The following is a 27780-nucleotide window of genomic DNA, read 5'->3' on the forward strand; positions in this document are numbered from 1 at the left end:
TTCTGGAACTACAGCCTGTGCCCTGGGCCAGTCAGTGCCAGCGATGCAGGATACCTCTGGTGGATGCAACTCCAGGGTTCACAGCTTGGGTCTGTGACCTACAATCTCATCCCAGCCTTTCCGACACGTCCGGATGATCCACTCATGCTCATCGTCGTCTGCAAGGAAGAGGATTTGCTGGTCATGCTCACGGGGCCGTCCCTGCCCTGGGAGACCTCCAGGCAGGGTCTCCGGACAGGTGCATTCCAGCACAGGGGGATGGCCTTTGAGGCCAGTCTCTTTAGTCCTGTGTTGGGGAGGAACAGCTGTTTCCCTAAAACCAAATCCTTCAGTTGCCTGTGAATATGTGCTGTTGGGGAACTGAGTGCAAAAGGGTTTACAGATGGTGGATGTCACTGATGGAGGTGGGCATGAGGTTGTTTGGCCACTCAGAGGTGGGCAGCTGTGCCAGGCCCTCAACGGGCAGCTTGCCCGCACACTTGCCTAGTCTGACATCCACACCTGGCACCCCAGGGCAGCTGGTCCAGGCTTGCCAGATGTGCTAGGAGCCAGAGGCTTCAGGTCTGAGTTCCCTTCCTGGGCTTTCCAGTCTGGACCCTTCAGGACCTCAGGGAGCTGACACCCTCTGCGTACTCAGGCCCTTCCAGGAGCTGCGTTCAGGAGGAGCTGATGCTCCTGTAGGCCCTACCTGCATTTACCTCCCTTAATTCAGTCCTTGTGACCGCAGCAAGCCCTCCACTCTACAGATGAACAGGCCTAGAGAGCCTTGTCCACAGCCACAGGGGTAGTACACCGGAGGCCTGGAATTTGAGCCTAGGGTTGTCTGACTGCAAAGCCCGTGCTGTTTTGCAAGCCTCAGATGGAGTTGAGTGAAACTCACCCTTCAGGCAACAGCACACCCGTCCTTCCCTGCGCCAGGCCTCTCTGCGGTTGGACTTTATTTTTATTTTTCTCCTTTATCCCCAAAAACCACACCCAGCCTTCCCCCAACCACGACAAAGACCCACTCTAACGGTGGCTATACACCCCTCAAATGCGTGTAGCTCTATAAAATATGTACTGTTTTGTGTGCGAATGTGGTTTTAATTTACAGAAAGGGCATTGTGCTGAGTTCCACTGTGTCTTACTTTTTTCACTCAACACTACGTGTTCAAGACCTATCCCTGTTGCTACGTGCACATCTAGCTCCGTGCTTCTTACCGCTGCTAATATTCCGGGGTGGGCTTCTGCCACCTCTCACCAGCCATCCTCCTGGCCTGCTTCCAGTGACCAGCGGTGCCGCTGGGAGGAATAGTCTGGAGCACATCCCCTCGTGGACACGTGGGAGAAGTTCTCTGGGGTTGTATTCCAGGAGGAGGTCCCCTGAGTTGTACACACACGCCAGTCCCCAGGACTCTCAGCTAAGCCTTCTCCTCGGGATGCCCCTCCTGGCCTCTGCCCCTCCCTCATTCCTGCCTTCGCTCTGGGTCCCCGAGAACTAGCCCAACCCCCCCCCTCAGCGGCCTCCTCAGGGCACTGGAGGAGCTCTTGCCTCTTCTCCTTCCTTACCCAGTGCCTCCTGCCTAAGGGATGGGAGGATGGTTGTCCCTTGGGTGACAAATGGCAGTGGCTGGAGAATGAAGGGACTCCCTGAGAGCTGAAATGGGGGGTGTGCCTGCAGAAGTCCTGCCCTCAGGTGCCCCTGCTGGGAAACAGATCCCCCCCACATCCCACCCCAGCCCACCCCGTCTTCCTCTGACAGCAACAGGCCTCGGATCAGAATGAAGGAGGCTTATTGACAGCCTACTGTGTGCTCTGTGCTTTACAAACGGGATTTCAGGTAGTCTTTGTGACAGCTCAGTAGGGTAGGGACGATTACTCCCACTTACAGAGGGGGTGAGCCTTGTCCCACATCCACAGCCAGTGTGTCATCGGACTCAGAAGCCTGACTTCCCACCCCAGGGCAGAGGCGATGGTGCCAGATGGTGATCTGTCAGCAGAGAACTAGCCTCCTCGCCACCCCCCCACTATTTTTTTGTATGTGACCTAAGGAAAAAACCTTGCTGCCTGGCACGCTCTGGCCTTTGAGGACTGCCCTAAGCAGCCACGGGGCCTCGGTTTCCCCTGGGGAGGATGCCTGGGAATGCGCAAGGAGCGGCCACGCCCGGGGGCGGGGAGAGCGGCGGCACACAAGGAGTTAAGCGCTGGTGAAGCCCACTTTTGCCACACCGCGAGTGAGCAGCCTGGTTGATAATTACAGTTCTGAAGTCTCCAGGCTATTCGAATCAGTGCAGCTGCAACCTCTTCAGTGGTAACCCCTGAAACCAGACAAACTGGGTTTATTGTGCTGAACCAGTCCTCGGGCCCCTCCCTGATCGTTACAAATTGACAGCAATGGACTTAACAGCCCTCTTCACTACCCCTTTCACTCTCTACCTGGCTGCACAGCCACCAATTTGAATCACAGATGCCTCCCCTCCGGCAGCTGCTCACCAACCCTCCCTCCACCTCCCCTGCGCCTCGCTGGCTTCCCTGGCCCTGCCAGGCCGGGGTGAGGCTGCCGAAGCACATTTCATCAATATTTAAAATGGAATTAAACCTGCAGCTTTGATTAATGCCTCCCCGATCCTGGGAGTTGTGATTACTATTTTGCAAATTGCAATTGTTGGAATATGTTAATATGATTGTCTAAGAACATCTTCACCTTCTCAGATAATTTCCCCCGTTTTTGGCAGGAGGGGAGGGAGAGAGGAGGGGAAAAAAAGATGGGGGAAAAACACCCCACAAACTCTTTAATCAATTGTAAATTATTACCCTGGTACAATTGACAGTGGTTCAGAGGGGAAGAGAGGGGAGAGGCTGCCTTGGTGCATGCATCTTGAAAAGTTTTGGTCCGAATGGCCCAAAACTTGGGACATTATCCTAAGGAAATAATCTATTTATCTCAGTACTATTTAGAATCAAGAAAACAGAAATAATCAACATTTAAAAAAACAAAAGGATGATTACTTTGCCATATACTCATTCATTTAACAAATAATTTCTAAACACTGGGTGCCAGGCATGGCGCTAAATTTGACAGCACATTGTGAGCACACTGCGAGCCACATGAAGGCTGTTGAAAACTATGGGTATGAAGCGTGTGTGGCAACACAGGAGAAATGGTTTTGATATGGTAAGTTTGTAAAAAGTGGGAAAAGGCAAGAGGCAAAATTACATAGTATGACCTGTGTAAAAACTGCACTGAAGAAAAATAAAAAATAAATTGAGTGCAAATAATGGTCAATTCTTCTGTTTTGGGCACTTTCCTAATCTTTTTCTTATTAATGTATCTCAACATAGAAAAAATAAGAATAATTATTGGCTTTATTCCTCCTCTCCAATTTAAAGCCTTGGTGATTTCATGCATTTTGGTAATTGAAATAGAATATTTCTCTAGGCTCCTAGAAACACTAGTAGTGTTCTTGAACTTCTAAAAGGAAAAAAGACCCAGTGTAAAAAAATGCATAAAAAACTGGAGAATAGACAAATCTCCTGTGTAGAAGAATTCCAAATAATTAATGTAGAAACTCTGCCCTCAAGGAGATGGAGCATAACTCCCCACTCCTTAGATGTGGGCTGCATAGCAACTTCCTCCCAAAAAGGACAATACAGAAAAAGAGTATTTTTAAAATGTAGCTTTGCCATGGAGAAACACCTCATCCAGGGGATGAAGGTCAACATCAGAAGTGATAAGGCATGTGGCCAGTGTGTAGCCTTGATGGGAAGTGATGAAAATGGCCCTTTGCCTCGGTGGTCTCCCCACACACCCCTCACAACCCCAGTCTAGTCATGAGAAAAGAGGGAAGTCTGAGAAACTGTCACAGCCAGGAGGGGCCTCACAGGGACATGATGACTTAATGTAAGGTGGGATCCTGGGTGGGATCCTAGAACAGGAAAAGGACATCAGGGAAAGACTGAGGAAATCTGAATGCTGGGTGGGCTTTAGTTAATAATAATGTACCAATATTAGTTCATCCGTTGTGACAGATGCACCACACAGTGGAAGATGTTAATAATAGGGGAACTGGATGTGAGGTGTACTGGGAAGTCTCTGTACTATCTTTGCAATAATTCTGTAAATCTAATACAAAACATTCACTTAAAAATGCGTGAAGATCCAGCATGCTCCCTGAAAGGCAAGATCATCATGTTCTCCAAGAGGAGTGGAAACCTTTTCATACATGTAACCATCCAAAAGAAAGACTCCCACCCCCTTTTCTCTCTCTGGCCCCAAATATCACAATGTTTTTCTCTGCCAATAGGTTGTAAGCTATCAATGCAGGGATCATGCCTGCTTGTGGAGCACTGGACCCAGCATACACGAAGTGACCAATAAATGCTTTGCCAGATGAAGTCTGGAATAAGCCTGTTGTCTTGTGACTTGCCTTAATTGCCATCAACAAATTTTCCCTGCACACCTATTTCTTGGCATCCGGGTCTCAGCTCAAATGCCACTTCCTCAGTGATCCCTAATCTAACTGGCTTCACTTGCAGTCACTATCTCCTGTCTTCATGTTATCTTCTTCATAGTACATAACTGTCTCTGGGGTTTTCTTTATTTACATGCTGTCTGTCTGTCCCCCAAACTGCCGGCTTCAGTGAAATCAGGAGCCTTGTCTGCTTATTCATTGTGATTATTGCCAGAGCTTAGACAAGTGTCTGGCACATAGGAGGTGCTTAGTCCCTATCTGATGAATGAATGAATGAATGGAGTCAACAAGCCCAGTCCTATGGCCAGCCCTGTGCCCAATACTGGGGACAGAGTGGGGGGGCTGAGACCCAGCAGGAAGCCTTGTCCGAAGAAGGCTTGACCCAGGTGCTCTTCAGGGTTAGGTCTGTCTGCCTTTGGGGCAGAAAGATTTATTCTGGTTCTGAAGCTTTGGAAGTGACCTTGCTGCCACCTGCATACCCACCTCCTACCCACACCCCCAACTAATCCCATCAATCATTAGAACTGGACGTCTTACAGGCAAGAGAAAGGACTTGCTGCCAGAGAGACCCCAAATCTGACCATGGGCTCTCCTGTGGAGCAGACTTCCCTGCAAGGCTCCCCACTCCCTCAGCTGCACTTCAAGGCCCTCCAGACCTTGCTTTCCAGCTTGCCTCCCTCAGGCTGGCCTTGAGACACAGCCACCTAACCTACTGCAGTTGCCCGTGTGCACATGCTCACCGGTGTCTCTGTGCCTTTGCACCTGCTGTTTTGTGTATTTTGTTGGGGGGTTCCTTTCAGGAACTGGTTCAGGTGCTGGGCCTCTCAGAGCACTTCCATTTCTGGGCCTTGGTATATGTATGAAAGTGAAAAAAGACCTGAACAAGAGTCTAACAATGGTGGATATTTTAAACATGTGTAATTGACAAATAAATGCTTTTAACACAAATAACTAAATATGATATCAATGTGCTATTCCAGGATTTCTTTCAGAGAAGTATTAATCCACAGTGCACTACAGGCAGTGGTCAGGGAAGGGGTGTGAATCTAGAGCTGTCTGACGCAGTCTTCTCTCAGTCCCGTTACAGTCCAAACTGAAGGGCCCTCATGAATGTGTGTGGCTGGGGCCCAGTGCTCTCCTGGCTGTCCTCTGACCCCATGGACCCTGCCTGGATGTCACCGTCCCACATCCAGGCCAAGGTCATAGTGTTGGTCTGGTGTTCATCAGCGTCAACCCCACCAGCCTGGGGTACTCACGGCCTGGGGCAGCTCTGGTCTTCAGAGCCCAGTGCTGATCTGGCACTTGAAAAAATAAATGTAATACATATATGGTGAATGAATGAAGAAAGAAATGTAAATTGGGGGACATGAAAGTAATAGGTTTACCCTGAGGGATTTGGACAAAAGGGACACATTTTCCCCCACCTTCTGCAAACAGCTCTTGAGAGGTCAGAGCACATGCCAAGAGCAGGGCCAGGGTCACTGGCTGCTGTTCCCTTTTTTGTCTGGAGGCCGCAGATAGAGCAGCCCCAGCGCCAGGTGCCAAGCACGCTCAGAAAGCTCAAAGCCCTGGCCTGGGGCCTGCCTACCAGTGAGGGTGGAGAGGGGCAGGTCTACACAGGCCACCGGCGCCCGGGTCACCGAGGCTGTGTGGCGTGCAGGGCTGGGGGAAGAGGCCCTGAACATCTAACAGATGCACAGCATTGCTCCCCAGACACTCAGCATGGAGGCAGGGTGGTATGATGGTTAAGAACACATCTCAGAGACCCTGGGCAAGTGGCCTCGCACCTCTCTCGGTCTTATTTTCTTGTCTACAAAGGTGCCTGCCTAGGTTTCCTGTGAGGATCGAGTGAGATCACTGCTGAAGAGTGCTTAGCAAGTGCTTGGTGTGTGAGAAATGCCAAAAACCAAAGGAAAGCCAGAAAGAGTCCTGGCCAGGGGAGGTTCGGGCACATGTGACAGACGGGAAGAGCCCTGCTGCCACCTCACCTGGTGACCTTGGGCGCTCTGAGCCAGGCCCCTCATCCACACTGCGAGTTCACCCAGACCTTCTGCAGAGCCAGGATGAAGGGTGGGGGTGCCCAGGAAGAAGGAGCTGTGGTCATTATTTTGATGGGTCTTTCATTCCCAAATTGGATGCCATCAAGGGAACGTTCTTCAGAGACGCACTCAGAGCACCCCTGGGGCGTCTGGATCTCCGTGGGGGTGGACGGAGGATGATCCTTGTGTCATCTTTACATAAGGATCAAGAACCTTGATCAGCTAATGATTTTTGTTCAAAGCAAAGCGGGCAGGCTGGGGCAGGCGAGCCTGGAGAGGGCAATCGGGTGGGTCCGGGTTACGGGGCACCCACAAGCTGGGTTGTGCTACCTCTTTGCATGCCTTTGGGCCAAGCAACCTGCAGTCAGTCACCACTGCTAGGTGGCCCCCGCCCTGTGTGGGGGCTCGGGTGCATGCCAGAGGAGGAGGACAGCAAGATGAGACAAGGCATCTCGCCTCAGGACAGGGCAAGAGACTGACACAGGCGGGGCGCAGAGGCGGTGCCTGGCACTGCGGGAAGAGGGTCACGTCCGCCCTCTCTTCAGTGCATGAGATGTGGTTGTTCCCATTAAAGAAGAGCCAGGGCTTAGAGAGGAGACCGTGTGGCCCACGGGATTCCAGCAGGGCGGAGCAGATGGGCTCACTGTGCTGACACGAGAGCCTTGCTCAGAGAGGCTGCATGTGCACAGGCACAAACAGGCGTGTTTCCATCCAGCTGGGTGAATGTGTGTGAAAACCTACCTAAGTACGAGTGTGAGTGTGTGTGCAAGTGTGAATAGGTATATGCTGTGAGTGTGCGAGCAGCCGAGTCTGAGGCTCAGGATGTGTGCATGGGAATGCTCAGTGTGCATGTGACACGTGTTGTGTGGTGGGGTGAGGGCAGCATGAGGACGTGAAGCTGAGTGTGTGTGTGATCAGGTGCTGAGGAAGAAGGCACGAACACCCAACAGTGACAGCTTGCTGCCCGTCCCAAAGATCCAGCTGGAGCAGGAGGCTCTGTCACGAGGGCTGCTCTCTTTTCCTGCGGTCAGGGCCCACTCAGACGGCTCCTGTGTGAGCTGTGGCTCCAAGCTGGGATGGGATGTGTAAGGCAAACCCAACGCCCCAGCCTGTGGGCAGGTGCCATCCCAAAGCCTATCCGCACCCTCTGTGCAAATGCAGGGCTGCATGAGTGGGTGGGGCAGGGCTGAAGCCCTGAGCAGAGCCAGTGCCCGCAGTGAGCATGGCAACGCCCAGGCCTCCTGTCAAGAAAGAAGCTTTGAACTTTGCAGCATGTTGGTGGTGGCCAGAGGCCAAGGCTGTGGCACAGCCAGTATTGACTGAGGGTTGTTGCCCAGGCAAAGCCTGCCACAGGGCAGCAGAGCCACCGTTGTGTCCCCTGTAAAGAAGCATCTTCTGGGCTGTTGGGGGAAGGATCAGGGCCTGAGGTGGGTCAGGCCAGGCTGCTTTACCCACTGGCAACTAGAGACTCAGGGCTCAGCACTCACAAGCTTTTCAAGGCCTATTCAAGCGTGAGAGGCTTGGAAAAAAATGACTGACTCTAAAATATAAAAAGAGAAATAACTGAAATAAATAAATGTTATGATTAATGTATTCAGTCTTAATTATTAAATTTAGAAGTCAAAACAGTTTTATTACACTTGAAATCAATTTGCTGGCTTGGTTTCCTCATTTTGCAGGAATTCTCCAGTCTGCACGTGGCTCTCAAGAAATCACAGCCAATTGTTAAAGGCTGGTAGTCGAACAATTAACCAAGCAAAGTTGTAAAAATCCTCCCAAAGTTTTAATAGCAAAAAAATATATATGTTATGTGGATGGATATGGTTTGTTATAATATGTTGAAACAACTGGGGTGAGGCCTCCGAAGTCAGGCCTCAGACTGGAGGTCTGTGGCTGGGGAGGGGTGAGTGGGAAGGCAGAGGCTACCTGGTGTCAGGCACCACGGCCTGCCCTGTGCACCCCTGACCTCATGCCATCCTTGCCATCACCCCTGTCGTTTGCACAGCTGGTGTTTTCTCAGGAGCGTTTTAGGTGCTCCAGTTGCCAGGTAAAGGGAAAAGCACCCAGAGTCATGATGGCCCTGGGAACCTCTTAAGAAGGCTATCGCTCATGCTGGAACGTGCACGTCAGTGAGCGCTGCACCCCCAGGGGTCCCATATTGTTGGAACATAGAGTCATTTTTGCTGCCGAAGGTCGAGATGAATAACCAGCTTGTGTTTGTGGGCCAAGCTGATTAAAAAAAAAGAAGTATCTGCAAATACTAGAATCATCCTGTGTGGTGAGGTGCTCACACAACAGGCACTCAGGGACGGAGACCCACTGACTCCCGCCTCCCCATCCAGAGTAGGAGCTGAGGGGAGGGAGGCTGTTGAACCACCAATGCCACTTGCATTGCTCTTCCTCTTGCTTCCCCGATGCCCACATTTTTCAAGCACTTATCATTGAATTTGTATTCACTAAGCACCTTCATGATGCCTTGTACACAGGCAGCTCAGGGAAGCCATGGGCCAAGGCCGAGGTCGCTCAGTCAGCCTAATCCCCTGTCACCTTTGCTCTGACCTCTGCTTCCTTTTGCCTCTGCTCTCCAGCTGCGTGTGGACAATGGGCTGAAGGGGACAGGCCTGGCACTTGGGACCTCTGTCCTGGAATTGGCTGGGCAGTGGGAACAGCCAGGAGGGATGGGAAGGTGCTTAAGATCTGAAGAACTCATTTCATCCTCACAGCGATCTTGCCAAGTCAGTGTTATCCCACCTACTTCACAGCGGAGCACAGAGGCCCAGACAGGTGGCAACCTCTGCTCATGCTTGCTCAGCTAGTGAGTGGGTACAGGGTCCCGCACAAATCTACCTCCAGAGCTGCGGTTCTCTGCTACTGCATGCTTTCCTGAAAAACCTTTCTGCAACTGACAGGTCTTACGCCTCACTGTCTGAAGGATGGACGCAAACTAAGCTCCCTAACCTGGCATTCAAGGCTGTCCCCAGCCCTGGGTTGCCTGCCTTGAATGCCCAGCTCAGATGCAGCCCTACACCCCTGTCAAAGCCCAGTCTATCCATCACTGCCCAAGGGAGAGCTCCCTTGACTCTTCCTCTGTCCCCCAGCACACTCACAGGTCTCAGGCATTCCACCTTGAGTATCCTGTGTCCCTGAATCTCTCTGTTCTTGCCTTCCATGCAGCAAAGCCCACCTCCCATTCTTTAAGGCCTAGCCAAACACCATCTTTTTCAACCCCAACTACACTTGGGACATACATATGCTCTTCTCTGTTCTCCCCCAGCCAACTATGATTCTGGCTCCTGGTACCCCAAGGCAGGGGCATACCAGTTTTTTGGAGAAAAGATCTCTTACCTGATATTTTAATTCAACATTAACATAAACATGATAGGAAAGACAGAATTATGCTGCACTTGCTTCCATATACTTGTTTATATGGCTTTTTATTTCCGAACTATATTTTGAAGGGTGGGAGCTTCACTAGTTTTTGAGCACCGAGGCTGCCTAAGGGCCCTGGGAGCTGTCCAAAAGGTGCCCATCCCAGCTCCTATGACTGTTTCTGCATCTGCTCCACCTCCCCCAGCCCCCTGCACTGGTTCAGAGGGGCAAACACGGGGTCTGGCCTCCAAGTGAGACCCTGGTGTCTGTGGGCTCAGGGAAGGCCTGTGTTGGGGGTGTCTTAGTGGGGCCTTAAGCTGTAGGTGGATAAGGAATGATGAGGATAATGAGGAACGTATCCAGACCACCACCGAGGACTGGGGAGAGAGGCCTCTAGGCCGGTCTTGAAAGCAGCGTGAACAGCAGATGGGAGCAGCCAAAGGGTAGTGGCCAAGGTGGCCCTGGCTCCCGCCTTTGGGCCGCGGAGCTAAGGAGGCCCCTGCCTCTAACTGCCCCCACCCCCGGGGTGTTGAACAAGCGCAACAGTGATTGCTGATGCTCGCTAAGCTCGTCCCGGGCCAGGTGCCGCTCTGACCGTGTCCCCACAGCATCTCAGTGATCCTCACCACAGCCCTGGAAGGCAGGTCCTTTTCCTACCCCCGATTTTGAAAACTGAAGCTCAGAGAAGTTAAAACTAGCTCAGGGTCACCCAGGGGGCAAGTGGCAGAGCTGGGCTCCGATGGCGGATCTGGCTGACTCTAAGGCCCTGCCTGCCTCGCCTGGACCCGAGGCTGAGCAGGGCCTCCTGCCAACTGCCCTGAGCTCCGGACTCCGGCTGAGGAAGGGAGCTGAGGCTCCTGCTCCCTGGGCTCTGGCCTTGCATTCACTTCTATTAAAGGAGACAAAACAAACCATTATGGTGCTGGCCAGGGTTGACTCCAGCCACGGAAGGGGAAGCTGTGGAAACTATGTCTTTTGGACGCCTCAGGGAGGCTGCCATGGGGGTGGGGATGTATTGTTACCAGAAAAGGATGGGCACAATGGCTGGAGGGGAATTTCCAGGGCCTTAGGAATTGGGGTGGGGAGAGAAGAGGGCACTGGGCAATTCCTGCAGGTCAGGGAGGGCCAGCCAGCTGGTTCAGGCTGTTATTCTAGAGTAAAGACTGTGCCCAGTGTCAAAGTCTCCTCTCTAGGCAAAATTCTGTTGGTGGGTTCAAGGGTATTTCTCTGGGGGGAAGGTCCATAGTTTTGCCTCAATCCTCAGAGAGGTTCATGACTCAGAAGATACCACAGCATATCTCATTGGTTCAGAGTACAGCCTCTGGTGTCAGAGAGACCTGGGTTCAAATCCTGATTCCTCCTTTTACTAGCCGCATCCATCAGGAAATAATTTACTCTCTGAGCCTTGGTTTCCCCATTCGTCAAATAGAGAAATGACATATTCCTCAAAGGATCGGGATGTGCTAAGTCCCTGGCACAGTGTGGCATTCAATACTCCTATTTCCCTTTCTACCCCTTTTGCTTACAGCAGATGCCCAAGTCTGCTGGCAGGGCTGTGTGGTTGTGCAGGCATTTCATTTGGCAGCTACAAGTATGATATTATCCCTCCACAAAGCCTTCATTATGGCGCTGCTAACAATACCACAGATAAGGCAGGGATGCCCCCGTGTGCCAGCCTCCAGGTGATTATAATATTTGGGTAAATTGCCTTTTGTCTCACGGAGAGATGACGGCAGGGGCTGAGCAGGAGCTCTGCTCAGTAATTTTGTGGAAACCACAAGGGGAAGCATCGTGTAGAGGCAGCCTGGGTTTGTGGAGGGAGGCCTGGCTGGTGGTGGGAAACCCAGGTCCAGCCCCAACTCGACTATGGACAGGCTGTGTGGGCTCAGGCACATGAATTGTTCTTCCTAGGTCTCAGTTTCTCACCTGTCAGGTGCAGGCAGGGGCTACAAAATTAAAGGAGTCTTGGTCCCTCAGTGGCATCGAAAGAATCTTTCTTGTCCTTTGGTCAGTTTTTGCACAAAAGGTGGGCAGAGAACCGTCTAGGGACAAAGAGCCACCACTGCTATCTCCCACTCTTTGGGTGTGTACTTTTTATATCTCTGAGCTGCAAGGAAGGCCCTCGGTTTTCTTTCTTTCTCTTACTAATAAACTCTAGTTGCTCGTTCAGAACCAGCTCTAATGTCATCTTTAGCTCTGAGTCAGCTAGTCCAAATTTGCCACTTATTACCTGTGTTACTTTGGGAAAAGCATTTCACCTCGCCTCAGTTTCATCATCTGTAAAGTGGGTATCATAAAGACAGCTATTTCACAGGGTGACTGAGATTTAGATGAAAATAAAATCCAATGTGAGAAGTGCTCAAGCCAGTGCCTGGGACATGGTAAGTGCTCAGTAAATGCTGTTTGTCATTATTAGCTTGCTTTCTCCTCTGGAATAAAACAGGGTACCTTTGTGTAGATCCATTTCTTCACTGCCATTTTAATGGCCCCTCTGTATTTTTTGTTAGAATATGCCATGTACTATTTAATCAGTTCCCTCCTGTTGAACATTTGGGATGTTTCCACTTTTATGGCAGAGAAACTTCAGAATACCAAAATAGTTTTTCATTTCTAGGTGTTCCCTACAAAGCTTTTCTAAATTGAATGGGAAGCAGATAAACACCAAAGTCTGAGAGTTCCATACCCCATGCATCTTTGGACAGATGATCTTGGAGCTGGCCTGGCAAAATGGAAAGAGGAGACCCTCCGAAGGCGGATGAGCCGGAGGGTGAATCCCAGTTTCTGCCAAATTCCTTGTGGGAAATTCTGTAACCTGGCTGAGGCTCAGTTTTGCGGTTTGCCAAACAGGGATCATAGGAATACCCCTTTCCCCTACCTCAGTTGAGTGGTGCAGGGTAAATGCTCAATCAATGCCAGCTCTCACCTCCCAAAGACTGAATCACACAGGCCCGGTCACTTTTTGGACCCGATTCACACTCCTTCTCCCCAAGGTCCATTTAACTGAGCGTACATTCAAATGAGGCTTGCGATCTTGATTTTAAATTCTGTCTGGAACTCACAGGTTCAAACGCAAAGGGGCCCTCTTTGCAAATAATCACTGGTATGTGATATTTTTAAGAAACCAGAGCCATTGTTTCTGATTGAAGGGAAGTTGGTGCTATTTTGAAGAGCGCACGATTAGCGGCGGCGTTCTCTCTTTAACCGTTGGGAATCATGTGCCGTTTGAAAGATGTGTGAGCTCCAGGACATTTGCCAGATGTGCTTGATTCGACATTTTAGACAACAAAGGGGATAATGTTGGCGGGAATCTTGACGGCATTTCTGATGATCAGGATATTCTTTGAGGATGGTACTGAGACCTTTCGGGGAAGAATTTCAGCTTTTACATAAACTAATTTGGGATGCTCACTCTCTGTCTTCCACAAAGCAAATTTAGTTCATTGTTAGTTGTATATGTTAAAATGGTTACGAGGGTTTTTTTCCTTTGAATATTAATAATGTGCCTTTCATCTGAGACACTCGCATGGGGTGTCATTAATTGCGGGGCGGGAGTAAGGATTAGTGGTGCAGCTATTTTGCAAATGATTCCTACGAGTAACGTTGAGCAAGCAGCGGCTACATGAAGAGACACACGTCCAAAATACTAACATGGCTCTGGCTCAGCCTTCCTGAGAGGAAGGAAAGGGACGGGTAGGAGGGTAACAGTTAATCTCCCAATTTCCCACAATATTAAAGGCAATTATCCCAAATACTTTCTAAAGCTTCCTTATTGGCCCATAGTGTGTAAAGGACCCTTTATCAAATAGGTGGCATCTCATTTTGGGGACTGTGGTGTTTTGGTCTTAAGACTCTAAGATGGACCTTTTCTTTCATTTAGGAATATCGCTGAGCTCCCCCCAGGGGGCCAGGAGCTGGACTAGGTGGCAAAACAGCTAGGCACAAGACGCAGCCCTGTCTAGGGAGGGAGGGAGCTGAGTAAATAATAAACTTGGCCACCCAGCTGGCCAGAAAAATGGAAGAGCAGAGCTTGGGCAGAGTTGGTACTACTCTGTTACCAGCTGTATGGCTGGGTGCAAGTTATTCACTATCTGAGACCAGGTGTCCTCATTGCAAACTCTGATTCCTGAAAATTACCCACTTGGGAAGGAGCAGAGGAGATACGTCGGTAAGGTGCTTTGCAAGGGCCCGGCAAGGACCCTCTGTAATGATCACATCTCCCTGCTTCCCTTCCCTGAGCTGTGGATGGATGCACAGGGGAAGCCACAAGCCATTCTTCCAGAGTTACAGGTGAAGGCTCCGTGGAAGGTAAACATGCAAAGAGGAGGACGACTGTGGCAGGTGGAGAAGAGGAAGGGCCTTCTGGGCTGGAGGACAGATGAGGTGTGAAGAGAGGTGTGCTCATCAATGGAAGGCAGCTGGTCTGGTTGGGCTGGAACATTGGGTGGGAGAGACAGGAGGGTGGCAGGTGGACCGGGGCTCTGTGCACCCTAACAAGAGCCTGCAGACACCAAAGTTCCAGCAGAATTTCATTTCCCAAGCAAAATCCTGGAGAAGGCAGGCAGACCCGGCATAACCAAGCACATAGCTCCCCAGAGCCTCTTTTCTCTTGAACTCCTTGAGAAATCTTAGCAAGTCCCAGGGCCTACCTCTCTCCGGGCTCTGAGTCAGTCATCATAATGATAACAGCCGCACCTACCTATCACGGGGCACTCGCCTTGTGCCAGGTGCTGTGCTACAACGTACTTTGCATGCTTAATCTCATTTTTTCTAACCACAGTTCCTCCAGATTAAGTACTACTATAATGCCCATTTTACAATGAGGAAACTGAGGCTCCAAGAGGAGACAAGGAGTCAGCTACCCATGGCCACACAGCTGGCCAGGGACCGAGTGAGGACCAGAGGCCAGCCAGAGAGTGGACTGCAGATCCTGGCCTTTCAACCACCACCATGCTGTCTCCCACACCTGTCCCAGCTCTCAAGTCTCCCATTGGAAGGAGGGCCTAACTCAGTCTCTGTTTTGCTTTGTGTCTGCTATATTGATTAGAATACTGCCTGCATCAAGTTGCTACCTTTTATGGTTTTCTGTTCCCAACAGAGGCAGCAGCAGAGTATGGTGGAAAGACCACTGGACTTGTAGGAAGATGGGAGTGGGTTTGAATTCTGGCTTCACCAGTTCCCATCTGTGATTCATTACTCTAAAACCTCGTTTCTTGGTCTCAGAAACAGGCTCATTCCCTGCTCACTGGATGCATGGGAAGTTCACATGAGAGGCAGAGCTGATGACTACCAAAGCTTTAAGGTGGGCACCAGAAATGACTGACACCACAGGGGGTCAGACAGAAGGGAATGGCAGGGACCTGGGCAGTGTGTCCCCCACACAGGTGTGCCAACCCAGGCAATTTCAAGCATGGGCCCAACCAAACAAACACTCTACCCACCAGATTGGTCTGAGAGCTGCTAGTTCAAGACCTCTGATGCTTAAGCTTCTAAGCTTTTCAAAGCTTACACAACTTTGAAAACTTAGAGGCACAGAGAAATATGATGAATTGTTTTTATTATTCAAAATAGTAAGTTGTCTTTTATGTATCAGGGACTGAATTTTGTATAATTTGTTGAAGAATATGAGGGACTTATAGGCAGGTCCCCTACCTGCCTGCCTGCTTTTCTTTCATGAACATTTAATCACCTCCACTTGCAGGGCCTATGTGGAGTTGCAGGGTGCCAAGTGATGAATCAGACCTGGTCACCTAGTGTCTGCCCTCAAGAAGCTCCTAGTCTATTAGGAAAGCTAGGTAAATAAAGATACTCCTACTGTCACAGGCTAAGTGCTATTAGGGAGGCTTGTTGGGGTTCAAAGGAGGGACACCTAAACCAGACAGTGCAGTGGAGGGAGGGAGCCGGGAGAGGTTGGTCAGGGGAGGCTGCCTAGAACAATGGTCTACCAATGGCTGATCCTGACCCTTAAGATGGTTGTGAAGTCAGTTTAGTGTGGAGCAACCAGCATTTAAAAAAATTAAACAGAGCAAAAAATATCCTAGTAAATCGCATGTACAAAGAACACACGTGTGTGTTTTTGTATGTACTGGCTCATGGTGTAAATTGTTCCTTACTTCAAGCTAGGGTCCAAAAGTTTGAGAGCCAGTCAGTGAGAATTCTCATCTGTCTGGATCCCCAAAGCCTGGTATACATTGCAGGCACTCAAAGACTGTTTGATGAGTGGAAGGCTGGATTTCAATTCTCACAGCAATCCAGCAGGCAGTACCATCCTCCCCAGCCAAGAAATTCTCCAAAACCCAGGCTAGCAAACCTGGACTGGTCAAATCTGTCTGCAGTTTAGCTTTGTAGCTCAATAATCCAGAACTTTTTAACTTAGGCAAAAGCCAGTTTCTCTGCCTGGGGAAAGATGGGGAAGGGCAGAGGCCCAAAGGTGAGCCAGAGGCAACTCTTCTGCTGGTGCCCAGCCTGTGACTCCTACAAAATGAGCATCCCTGGCTCTAACCCACCCAGATGGCATATGCTTCATAATAGCAGGGACTCAGGCCACTGTGTTTCTGTGTTGACTTTGGGGGCCGCAGGCACCCACCTAGAGCCTGCATGGTCACCAGCCCTGAGCCTTCAGGATGCCAGTGGGCAGCACTGTTGATGGGGGCAGACTGGAATGCAGGGGAGAAGGGCCCTCAAGAAACCGGGGGGTGGGCAGAAGTCTGAATTAAGCACCAGCAGAACGAGGTGAGTCCAAGGTAATGACTCGGTGGCCACAAACACACACTCCATTTTGGTGGTTTTCTGAATGCTCCAAACTTAATCTGTCCTATACTGTCAGGACTGAAATACCCCTGGCTACCTTTCTCCTCCATCATAGACTCTCAAAGTTGGAAGCACCCTAGGAATTATCCAGCTCAACTCCCTCATTTTATAGATGAAGAGAAAGAGGCACAGAGATGGAAGGCACTGGCCTAGGGTCAGCCAGCAGGTAGTCTAAGTCCAGGGCTTGGAACCCAGGTTTCTATTCCATCGCCCTGGGGCCTGTGGTCCTTCAGATGCCCCTCTCTTACCATCTTGCCAGAAGGATCTCCTATCTAATCTTACTGCCTTTGGCCCCTTCTTTATATGTAACTAGAGAAATCTTTCTAAAGGATGAATCAGTTACTACTCTACTGCCTGGAAACTTCCCTTGCCCCATTACCCTCAGGTGAAAGATGCCCATGATCTTCCTACTGCCCTCGCCCTTCCCATCTCTTGGGCTTCCTAACTTACTCTTCTTCTCCTGACATACTGTTATCTCATGCTCCTGAACTACTCGTAGCCCCCTAGGCGTGCTGTGTTTTCTCCCATCTCTAATCCTTTGCACCTGCTGTTCCCTCTGCTTTCAACACTCTTCCCAAACCTGCTGCTCTTGCTGCTTGTCTTAGGTGTCATATTAGATCTTGCTTTTCCAGGAAACCTCCCTGGTCTGCTGACCTCCAGGGTTAGGTATACCTTCTAGGTTCTCTTACAACCACTCTGAATTGTTATGGCCCATTTTACCATCAGTTTCTCCTGCAATCTGAGAGAAGGGTCTATGATGCTGCTATATTGCCTAACACAAATCCAGACCCATAACAACTAATCAATAAATATTTGACTAAACAATCATTAGTGTCTGTCCTCCATATTGCCTGAGAATGGACCTTTGTAGTATGGAGAAGTGTGCATGGATGGTGAGCAACACAAAGAGTTGAATGAGCCCGTGACAACAGTACTGACTCTCAGCTCCAAACCTGTTTGTTTATGCTTGGCTCTGAGATGCTGGGACTAGGACCATGTGAATAAACACATGTATATTTGTGTGCATACATGTGTGGGAAACCTAGAAACCCTTTTCTAGGAAAAGGGTCCATAGCTTTTGTTATTCCTAGTGGGAGTGTGACTCTAGAAACAATAAAAGTTAGGAATCACCATGTTAAAGGAGAATGTTCTTATTCTTACGTGTACATTGGCCTCCTGTGAGTTTGGTCACTGCAAGTTAGTCTGTCTCTGATCAGTTTGCATTCTCTTACCAAACTGAGGTTCTGGGTCTTCCAAGGTATTCTCCTGAGGAGCCAGCCAGCTTACTTGGACTACATGGTATCACTCACCTTCTAGGCCTTTACCTGTGCTATTTTCTCTCTGGAAAACCTTTCCCCTTGCCTTGTGGTCAACTCCCAGGTATCCTTCGGGTCTCAGCTTAACTGTCAGTTCCTTCTTGAAACCCACTCTGCATTTCCAATTCTGGATTAGGCACCCCTTCTTTGTGCTCCCACAGTATCACTCCCACCCCTCTGGGTCCCCACTTTTACCCCTACCCGACCCTCAATCTAGGACCATGTTTTTCCCTTCCATTGTGCTCATTCCATGATGTCATCAACTGTTTATACTACCTATCTGCTACCTATCAAAACAAGCTCCAAGAGGATGAGGGTTTATGTGTAGCTTTGTCCTGCTTTGGTGCCCGCACTAAGCATGGTGTCTAGCACACAGTGGGTGCTCATTAAATACTAATTGAAGGGAAGCACACAAAAATAAGGACTTGAATCCTTTTGGTGCTACACTTCTGTACTGTTACAGTTAGACCACTAGCGTCCCTTACCTCACGCCATGATTATGTATAGACTTGTCAGCCATGAGAATGCCAAATTGTGAAACATTCAGATAATAAATTTTTGTCCCTTGTCTGCAAAAGCTTCTTTCTCATCAAGCACATACGTGAGTGCGCACACCTATGCACAAACCTCTGTGCAGATGACAGAAGAGAAAACGTGCCACAGGGTGTCAGAATAAACTTACCTGCATTTCTCAGAAAGCGATTCCTGTAGTCCATGATTACCCTCGTGAGCGGGTTATAGAAGCCATCTCCACAATCATAATGGCCGTTAGGGACTTTTCTCGGTGGGTCTATATTGGTGAGTTGAGAGATACCTTGAAAGGATATAATGGATAATTAACTTGCCACCAAAGCCAAACCTAAACCCAGTCCACGCTGAAGCCCACTTATGCTGGTTGCTCTGTGCCTCTCTGGCTCTGCTGTTGGCCTGAACCCTCCCTGGTCAGCAGCTGTGCCCCAAGGAGCTTCCTGAAAATAGCCCTGTGAGCAGGGTTTTGGGGACTAGATCATGTCTTTTTCCCTGGACCCCACCCTCCATTTCTAGGAACACCATGACAAGGGCGCAGTTCTGGAGATAGAGAAACCCTGAGGATGCATCAGTCTGCCGTGCTGATGGAAGGGCATGTCTAGGAGCGCGATGGCAGTCAGGGTGCAGGCTAAGGCCAGAGGCAGGAGCCATGATGCCTCACCCAGGAAACATTGTGGAGAGGGGCATGTAAAAGGAGAATAGGAAGAAATGGGTCAGGTGGCCAAGGATCGGGTAATGGAGAACCTTGGCTCTCATCAAAATTACCATAGTAGTTGCCACTTATTGAGTGTTTATTATGTGCCAAGCACTGTTAGGTGCTTGACTCCTAGTGTCTTACTTGATTCTCAAAGTAACCCTGTAGAGGTGGAGTAATGTGCCCAAGATTATCCAGTGAGGATACTCAGCTGTGTAACATATTTGATCAGGTGCTGACATCAAGGGAGGAGAGGGCCTGGGTACCACACCCAGGACTGGGGAAACTGGGACCACTGGGAGAGAAAGAGGAGTTCACCTTTCGATCATGCCGCCCTGTGCATTGTGCATCTTGGGATGCTGAGGCTTAAGAAATGGGCACAAGGTTGAAATAAATAACTTCTTGGGTTCCTTTGAATTTGTGGTTCCTCTGATGCCCTGTCCTCTGGACTGAGGGCTGGATGCCCACTGAACACAGCACCACGCTCACAGCACAGGGTCCTGCACACAGGAGGTGCTCTTGCATTGGTTAACAACTGGCTACACTATTAGTTAACGATTACTGAGCACTTACTCCATGGCAGGCATGTTATGGCCATTCTCTCCCTGAAGCCTCATACCAGGGCCCATCTCACAAATTTCCAGAGAGGAGAAGGGGTGGCTTTAACCCTCACCCTGCCCTACAAGTGCTGCCCCTAGGGCCAAGCAGTGGCTGTGCAGAGGTATGCAAAGTACCTAGTGGCTTGGGAAGGACGGGGGTCCTTAGGATAAAGCTGCTCTGCCAGGAGTCACTGGAGGAGACAGGAAAGGTGCAGGGAAGGTCACTGTGCTGCCTTCAAGACAGGTAGGGACCCAGCTTGGACAAAACTAGGCACTCTGTGAGAGCCGAGGGCCCGAGGCTGGTGACCTTACTGCCTATTGGCCTCAGTTGGAGTGAGGAGCCCATGACTAAGTCCAGGCTCCATTATACCTGACTCAGGGGGAGCCATTTACAAGGTTCTCAACTGGCATCTAGACTGGCTGCTGATTGGAGGCACAGACTGTGTCCTCTCGCCTCCCTCGGGTCCAGCCAATGTCTGACAAAGAGCAGGTTCTCAGGCTTGTTAATGTTGCCTTCACTCATGCAACCTCTCACCCCTGCTGTGATGTCAGTATTAGCCTCCCTGTTTGGTAACACTTTACTGAGTGCCTATGAAGTGCCAGGCATGCGCTAGCCACTGGGGACACAGCAGTGAATAAGGCAGAGCTCCTGCCATCACGGGCTCACAGTGGACTCGGGGAGATGGAGCGCTTGTGATGGAGCTCTGGAGGGGAATCCTGCTGCTCTGGAAATTCAGGGAAGGGGGGGTCCCAGAAAGAGGGACATAAGCTGCAACCTGAAGGGTGGAAAGAAGCTATCTGGGTGAAGAGAGGGTTAGGGCATTGCAGGCAGAGGAAATGGCAGGAAAGAGGCTGATCTCTTCGAGTAAGAGAGAGAAAGCAAGGGTGCAAGGGAAGAAAAGAAAATCTGAGAAGGGCAGGTAGCACAGGGTAAGGCTGGGGACATGAGCAGGAGCCAGAAAATGCAAGTCACTTATCTTTAGGGTAGTAAGGAGGTTCTGGAGAGACAGGAGAGACAGAGACAGAGAGAGAGTTGGGAGAGTGGCTATCGGATTCACATTTTTCAAAGATGAAAGTGACTGCAGAGAGGAGAATGGCCAGAGGGGGTCAAAAGTGGATCTCAGGCAACCAGGTAATATGTTGGGGTGGGGAGGACGGAGGTCTGGATAAGGCAGGACCAGAGAGGATGAAAGAAACCTGGCCTGGTGCATGGAGGTGCTCAGTAAAAACGAATGAATATACTCAAGAGGCAGACTCCATAGGCGTGGGTGATTGCTTGCACGTGGGGGAAAGGAGAAGGCCGGGTTAGGCTCATCTAGGTAGCCGGGGGTGACATTCTCTAAGGGAGCAATCACTGGGGGTGAGTGGGCTGGTGGGGAAGGTAATGGATCCAGCGCAGCAAGTTGAGGGATGTGAAAATACAGGTTTGGGGAAGCTGGGTGCAGGCATCTGAGGTGTGGGAGCTCTGATTTCAGTTTGGATGGCAAAAGAAGACTGAGAAGTGCATCAACTTGTTTAGGGAGAGGGTACAGACAGGTGACAGCAGAGGGCCTATGGCCAGAGAGCCCTGGGGAACCCCAGAATTAATAACTGGGGGGAGGAGGAAATGGCAAAGGAGACAAAGGGAGAGGAGAAGACTCACTTGGTCAATTAATTGATCCAAGGTCCCAAAGCCAGGGTGTGAGCTCTGCTGCCTGACCCCAATCCTGGGTGCTTTCTAGAGGTTTCTTTCCTCATGGAAGTGTCTTGCCCAGGCTCATCCAGCTACTGAGAGGGAACACTAGGACTCAAACCCAGATCTCCCGGCTCCATGCTCTGTCAGATACACCATGTTATCTCATAAGGTAGTTTGCAAAGTCGTTTTCCCTCCATCATTTGACATATATTGTCTCATCTGTGCCAAAAACTATACTCTGGACATTCAGTTGTCCAGAAACACACGAATCTCCGAAACACAGATGAGCTCCTTAAGCTCTCTCTCTCTGAATCCAGACTCTAGGCTCAAAAGTAACCCTGGGTGACAGAACATGAGTTTTGCAGGGAGGTAGCATGATACAGGGGATCACAGACAGGAAGACTCAGGCTCCGAGGAGAGCTGTGCTGCAGGGAGACACGTCTGGACTCCGTGACGGCAGCTTCCTCATCTATGGCATGGGACTAGAAGGCAGACACGGCAGGATCCTCTGGAGATTCTATGAGATGGGGATTACTGAGCCCCATCCAGCACCCGATATGCAAAGCACGTGCTCCTTCACTGCTGCTGGATTCAGTGTTACAGGTGGTATTACACATAACCACAGCTGAGATGTGCCATGCACCTAATGTGTGTACATGACACTGTTGTAAACCTTTTGCACACATCATCTTATTTACAAGAGACTTACGAGGTAGATGATGCTACTGTCCTATTGCGCAGGCAAGAAGCTGAAGCACAGAGAGGTGAATGCCCTGTCCCTGACCCCCAGATAGCACTGTGAGCTGAGATTTTCAAGGACTGGCCTTTCTGGCACCAAAACCTAGCTCTTTTGTGTGCTGTAGCCTTTGTTCAATTCCTCCTCTTTGGGGTTACTTCAACAGGCCACGGCCCACTTATTTACACTGTCTTTTGTTTCTCTCTCAGTGTGGGGGTGAGGGAAATGGAGGGGGTCTGGGTACCTGCAGGCTTCAAGCCGTAGCAGATCTCTGTGTAAAACCTCCGATCGTAGCTGTCGCAGTAATACCAGTTCTTCTCCTTGTACTGCAGCCCATCTGAGAAGGTGTAGGTGCCCTGGAAGACAGGAGCGCCCACTCGGGTCTGAGGAATCCCTTCTTTTGTCAAGTAGATCATATCTCAAGGGAAGAGGTGGCTTGCTCATTGGCGCAGGAAAGAAATGGTAACTACCACAGTGATGGCTGTTCCAAGAAGAAGAAGAAATGGATATAAAGTGCTGAGTTCTGTGACTGTTACTCAAAACATGGCAACTCCCTGTGTGACCTTGGGCATGGCCCTGTCCTCTTTAGCCTTTGGTTCCCTCATTTGTAAAATTGGATAATGGCAAGTATTTAATGGGGTTGATGCAAGGGGATCCTATGAGATAGTACACATAATGCCTTTGGCACAGTGCCTGGCATACAATAAGCATTCCATAGATGTTAAATTACTATTATGCTTGTATTATTACCATAACTAAAAAGGTCAGAGCCATCAGTTATAGACATGGATGGTCTGCTTCTACTGCCTTAGAGCTAAAGGAAACCCCAGGATGTAGACATTGAATTGGCCTGGGCATCAGGAAACATGGGTGGAAATTCCAAGACTCTTAATTCACTGTGTGACCTTGCATAAGTCACGCCCCCTTCCTGGGGCTTAGATCCTCCAAAGCTGTTAGAGGAAGTACTGTTTCTTAACCTTTTTCAGGTGTGTATAAGCCAGCCCTCATGCACACCTTTAGTGAAACTTACGAGAACTATTGATCTTTCCCCAGGAGAAAAGATAGTCACCTACATGGAAACTCTTGTATATAAATCAGGAGATTTCACCGACTTCCTGACATCTATTTGTGGCCCACAAATCCCAGGTTAAGAATCCTCAGGTCAGATGACTTACCATGATGGTCATAGTGGTGGTGGCAGCGATAGTAACAGCGAACACTTAGCGCCTACTGTGTGCCAGGTACTGAGCACAGCACCTGCACCTAGTACGTCATTTACTCTCACAACCATCCTAGGAGGCACCTTGTGCAGTTGTGGCTGACTGCATAGTGGTCCCCCAAAGAGGGACACGTCTAATCATGACAACTGGTAAATATGTTAACCTTATATGCTGAAAGGAACTTTGCAGATGTGATTAAGTTAGGATTTTGAAATGGGGAGATTATCCTGCATTATCTGGGTGAGCCCATGTAATCACATGGGTCCTTATAAGAGGGAGGCAAGGGCTGGAGTGCTAGAAGATGAGATGATGACAAGAGCAGAGAGAAGGAAGATGTGATGATGGAAGTGGAGGTAAGGGTAATGCGTGCCCACATGCCAAGGAATTGAAGGAAGCTTCTAGAAGCTGGAAAAGCCAAGGAAATGGATTCTTCCATGGAGCCTCCAAAAAGAATGCAGGACTGCTGACCTATTTTAGACTTCTGAATTCCAGAACTGTAAGATACTAGGTTGTTTTAAGGCACTTAGTTTACAGTAATTTGTTACAGCAGCAATATGAAAGTGATACAATTATTGTCCCCAGCTTATAGACAATAAACAGAAGTCTAGGAAGGGGAAGTCATGGGCCCAAGGTGACAATACTAGTTAGCGGCATAATAGAATTCAAACTCATCAAGGGCCTCTCCAGGGATCCTTCTGGATCCAGAGAGAGAGGATTTCAGAGCCCTGGGAGATCAAGAGGAGGGGAGAAGGGGAACAGAAAGAGGAGGGCAGGGTGCCTTGGCTGTGGATGGGGGGGCTCTTCCTGTCTGAGACTTTCCCCTCTGCAAATCCCCGTGCCCCTCCAGCTGATTACCTTTACAACCAAACCATTTTTCCAAATAGCATCATATCGGCTCCCGCTGGGGAAGTACAGGGTTCCTGGGCCATGAAACGTGCCGTCCTTCATTTCCCCAATGTACTTTGTCTTATTAGGGAGGATGTATTCAGCTTTGCCCTCCATCCTGTAAGGACAAAGGGAGGTCACTGAGCCCTGCGTGGCAGCCAGAGGATCAGAGCTGGCAGGCATGAGAGCGTGAGCAGGAACCTCACCTTAGAGTCCCGAGACATTATTGTCCCAGCAATATTCTGTTAAAAGCTACAATTTTCGTTTTGTTTCCATTAATAGCTCAAAAACGAAAGGGTCTGTGTTGTTGAAGGTATGAGGGTGCAAGGGGGTGCTGGTCTGTTTGTCTTCCCCCTTACCTAGGAGGCTGGCTGTTCTGGAAACCACACTGCCCCAGAAACACCTTTGGTAGGTCCAGAGAGGGGAATGATGTGCCCAAAGCCACACAGTAAGCCCTGTGAAGCAGGGACTAGGGCTAGGTTACCTGGCAGCTGGTTCTGTGTCTTCCCTGTCCCCCACAACTAGCCCACCCTTGCCCTTTATATCACAAGGAGGAATTTGGAAACGTATGAAATTCAGACAAGAGACATGAGATTGAATCTTGCTTCACCATTTCCTAGAAGTATCATCTTGGAGTATTTCTTAAACTTCTGTTTTCCTTCCTTCATTCCTTTTTTTCCAACAAATATTTACAGAGCATCTATTATCTATCAGCAACTATTATATGTGCTGAATCTAGACTGCTGAACACAACACAGACACAACAGTCATTAAGACAAATGTAATCTCTGCCCTAGAGGGGGCTAGCAGCCTCAGGGGGCACACAAGCAATTACATAATATGTGTGAAGTGCCACGCCCCCGAAGGAGCACAGGGCAGGGATACCCAGCTTGACCAGGTGACCATCTGACCGCTTACTTCATGTGTGAAATGTCTGAGCTTAATGCCCAAGATTAACACAGATATAACAGTATAACAGTTTTCCTACTAGAAGGCCTGACATATAGTGAGTGTTAAAGAAATATGCTTTCCTTCATTCCTTCTCCATTCTTCTCCACTTGCTGGACGTCACCGCTCCTAAATCTGAACTTCTTTAGGCTTTTGTTTGTACCTCTGTCGGATGCTTAGTACTTTCTGCTTTGAATCGTAATTGTATCATTCATTTCCCCTAGTTAACCAAAACTTCTTGAGAGGAAGACCTTGGTATCCTCAGCTTTTAGAATCATGTTTCTTCTTAAACAGGTGCTCTGCAAACATCTACTGAGTAAGGAAGGAAGGAAGCAGAAGGGCTGGTGACCTGATGGAATGGATGACAGTGCCCCACGGGGGCACAGGCACCAAGCAGGAGAGTAGGCACAGCTTCCGAGCCATGCAGGCCTGGAGCCACACCTGGCTCCATCTCTCTGTGCCTGTGTGACCTTGGACAAGTTCCTTGAGCCTGAATTTCTCATCCTTAAAATGGGATGATGACAACCTCCCCACCCCCACCAAGTTCTTGAGATAATTGAATGAAATAATGGCGATGAAACAATAGCAGAATGCCCAGCACATAAGAGCTCAAAAACGATTTTGCTTTTACTCTGCTACAAGACATGAGAGGGGAGAGAACTCCTTTTCTTCTTTCCTTTATCTCTTTGTTTGAGATCACAGCTATCATTTCAGTCTCTACCAAATCTTTCTCTGAGATTAGACCCTGCCCCCACCCTGCCCCTTTTAAACTGCAAACTAGACATCATTGTTCAGACCTTCTGCAGACATCTCCAGCTTACCGAATGGATCCTATCCTCCTCCAAAGCAGCCCCTCTTTGGAGTTCTCCATTTCCATGAATGGTATCAGAATCCTCTGGGTCCAAAGCTTGGAGCTGGGCACTGTGCTGGGTCTGCAAGCAGTTTCTGAGTGGGCTGGGAGCCAATCAGTTGCCAAGTCTTAGCAATAAAATCCCCAAACTTCTCCTACATTTTTCTAATTCCTGCAGCCCTGCTGCCTCTGCCTTGTTTCAGGGCCCTACTGCCTTTTACTAGGACAACTGCAGTGGGCTCTGATGTGATCTCCCCATTTACACTCTGTCTCCCTTTCACTCTTTCCCTTCTACTCTCTCTCCTTTCCTTCTAGTTTCTTTCATTCATTTAAGGCAAAAGCCTTCATTCCAAATGCAGAGTAAGTTAAAAAGAACAAAGAGAGCTACTTTATAATGAAGATTTCAATCCATATTAAGGATACAATTACCATATCTCAAATGTCATTCATTCATTCTCTTATTAATTCATTCAGCCAACATTTACTGAGTACCTACCAGACATATACATTATGAGGAGGCTTACAGAGATGAAATAAATTAGATTTCCCAATGTTTGGCCCTAAAAAGGATCTATCAGTGGATCTAACATCTTCCCACCCACATAAGAGTGCACAGTATTCAAATCTTTCTATGCCAGAGCACAGACCCTCCCTTTCTGCTTCTGTTCCCACTCTCCTCTAGGCACATCCTACACTCCAGCCAAACTGAAGTGCCTGCTCTTCCCCTTACAGGCCCACTGAGCTATCGTTCATGCTATTAGTCTTTCTGCCTGGCAACATTCTTCATCTTGTATATCCACTCATCTAAATCTTACCCAACTTTCAGGGACCATTTCAAATATTTTCTCCTTCACAAAGCCTTCAAGGACCAACTGGGTGCACATGGGCTTTGAAAACAGACCTGGGTTCTGATCTCTGCTCTGCCAAAAGCCAGTTAGGTGACTTTGGGCAAGTTATGTAATTAGTTATGTAATACTCTGAGCCTCACTTTTCCCATCTGTAAAATGTGGATGATGACAGCTACCTCAGAGGGTTGCTGTGAGGAGGAGAGTATTCAGGCAAAGCCACCACCTGAAATTATCTCATTTGTTTACTGGCACTGCACCAACTAGACTGTAAACACCATGAGAGCAAGGATCAGGACATCTTTTATATTCTCATTCCTATATCTAATCCTGGCAGCTAGCAAGCACACAAACATACAAGTATATAGGGAGTGAATGCATCTCAGCTCTGCCACTAATTGGACAAGTGTCCTTCCTTGAACAATTTACTTTACTTCTCAGAGTCTCAATTTCCTGAACTCTAAAATAGCAATAAACAATTCTACCTGCAAGGGTTGTCCTGAATGTTGAAAGGGATCAAATTTGTGAAAGTGTCTGGTACAAGATCCTTCGCAAAGGCAAAAGGACAGCCGTCTTTTCCCAGTCACAGACGTTCAAGACAGTGAATCAAATGAGACCCTTACCTCCCATCTATATATTCCCCAATATATTGGCTCCCCGTGTACTCCATGGCGCCAGCGGGTAGCTTCTAGCCTTGGGAACCCGGCGTCTCTGTGGATCCCGCCTCACTATGACAACCGGGGGGATGGGTGGGGCCTACGCGAAGCCCTGCCCCCAGAGGCACAGACCTTCGTGCGGCTGCGCGCGCTCCGTGGCTC

General features: G+C 49.3%; 1 protein-coding gene across 3 annotated transcripts; it reads right to left on the minus strand.

Annotated features, from left to right (window-relative positions):
* On the minus strand, positions 1 to 27687 carry MORN5 (MORN repeat containing 5). 3 transcript variants are annotated; one of them, XM_017673057.3, is made up of 6 exons: positions 27586 to 27680; positions 26089 to 26199; positions 24290 to 24437; positions 22459 to 22570; positions 18665 to 18796; positions 1 to 158 (listed from the first exon to the last, which is right to left on the minus strand). In XM_017673057.3, exons 1-6 carry the CDS (start codon positions 27630 to 27632, stop codon positions 79 to 81), a joined length of 630 nt encoding a protein of 209 aa, XP_017528546.3. In that variant the 5' UTR covers positions 27633 to 27680; the 3' UTR covers positions 1 to 78. The 3 variants fall into 3 exon arrangements, with proteins under 3 accessions (XP_017528546.3, XP_073081274.1, XP_017528555.1); XM_073225173.1 differs by lacking the exon at positions 27586 to 27680 and adding an exon at positions 27448 to 27576; XM_017673066.3 differs by lacking the exon at positions 26089 to 26199 and having other exon boundaries at positions 27586 to 27687.
* Positions 27688 to 27780: the final 93 nt, after the last annotated feature.

The sequence above is a fragment of the Manis javanica genome, chromosome 2 (assembly GCF_040802235.1).
Source record: "Manis javanica isolate MJ-LG chromosome 2, MJ_LKY, whole genome shotgun sequence".
NCBI lineage: Eukaryota > Metazoa > Chordata > Mammalia > Pholidota > Manidae > Manis > Manis javanica.

Coding starts and splice junctions, on each gene's coding strand:
- MORN5 (XM_017673057.3), bottom strand. CDS start 27,632: ATGGAGTACACGGGGAGCCAATATATTGGGGAATATATAGATGGGAG. Junction 22,571..24,289: donor AAAATGGTTTGGTTGTAAAG/GTAATCAGCTGG, acceptor CCTGTCTTCCAG/GGCACCTACACCTTCTCAGA. Junction 159..18,664: donor TCGCTTTCTGAGAAATGCAG/GTAAGTTTATTC, acceptor TCTTCCTTGCAG/ACGACGATGAGCATGAGTGG.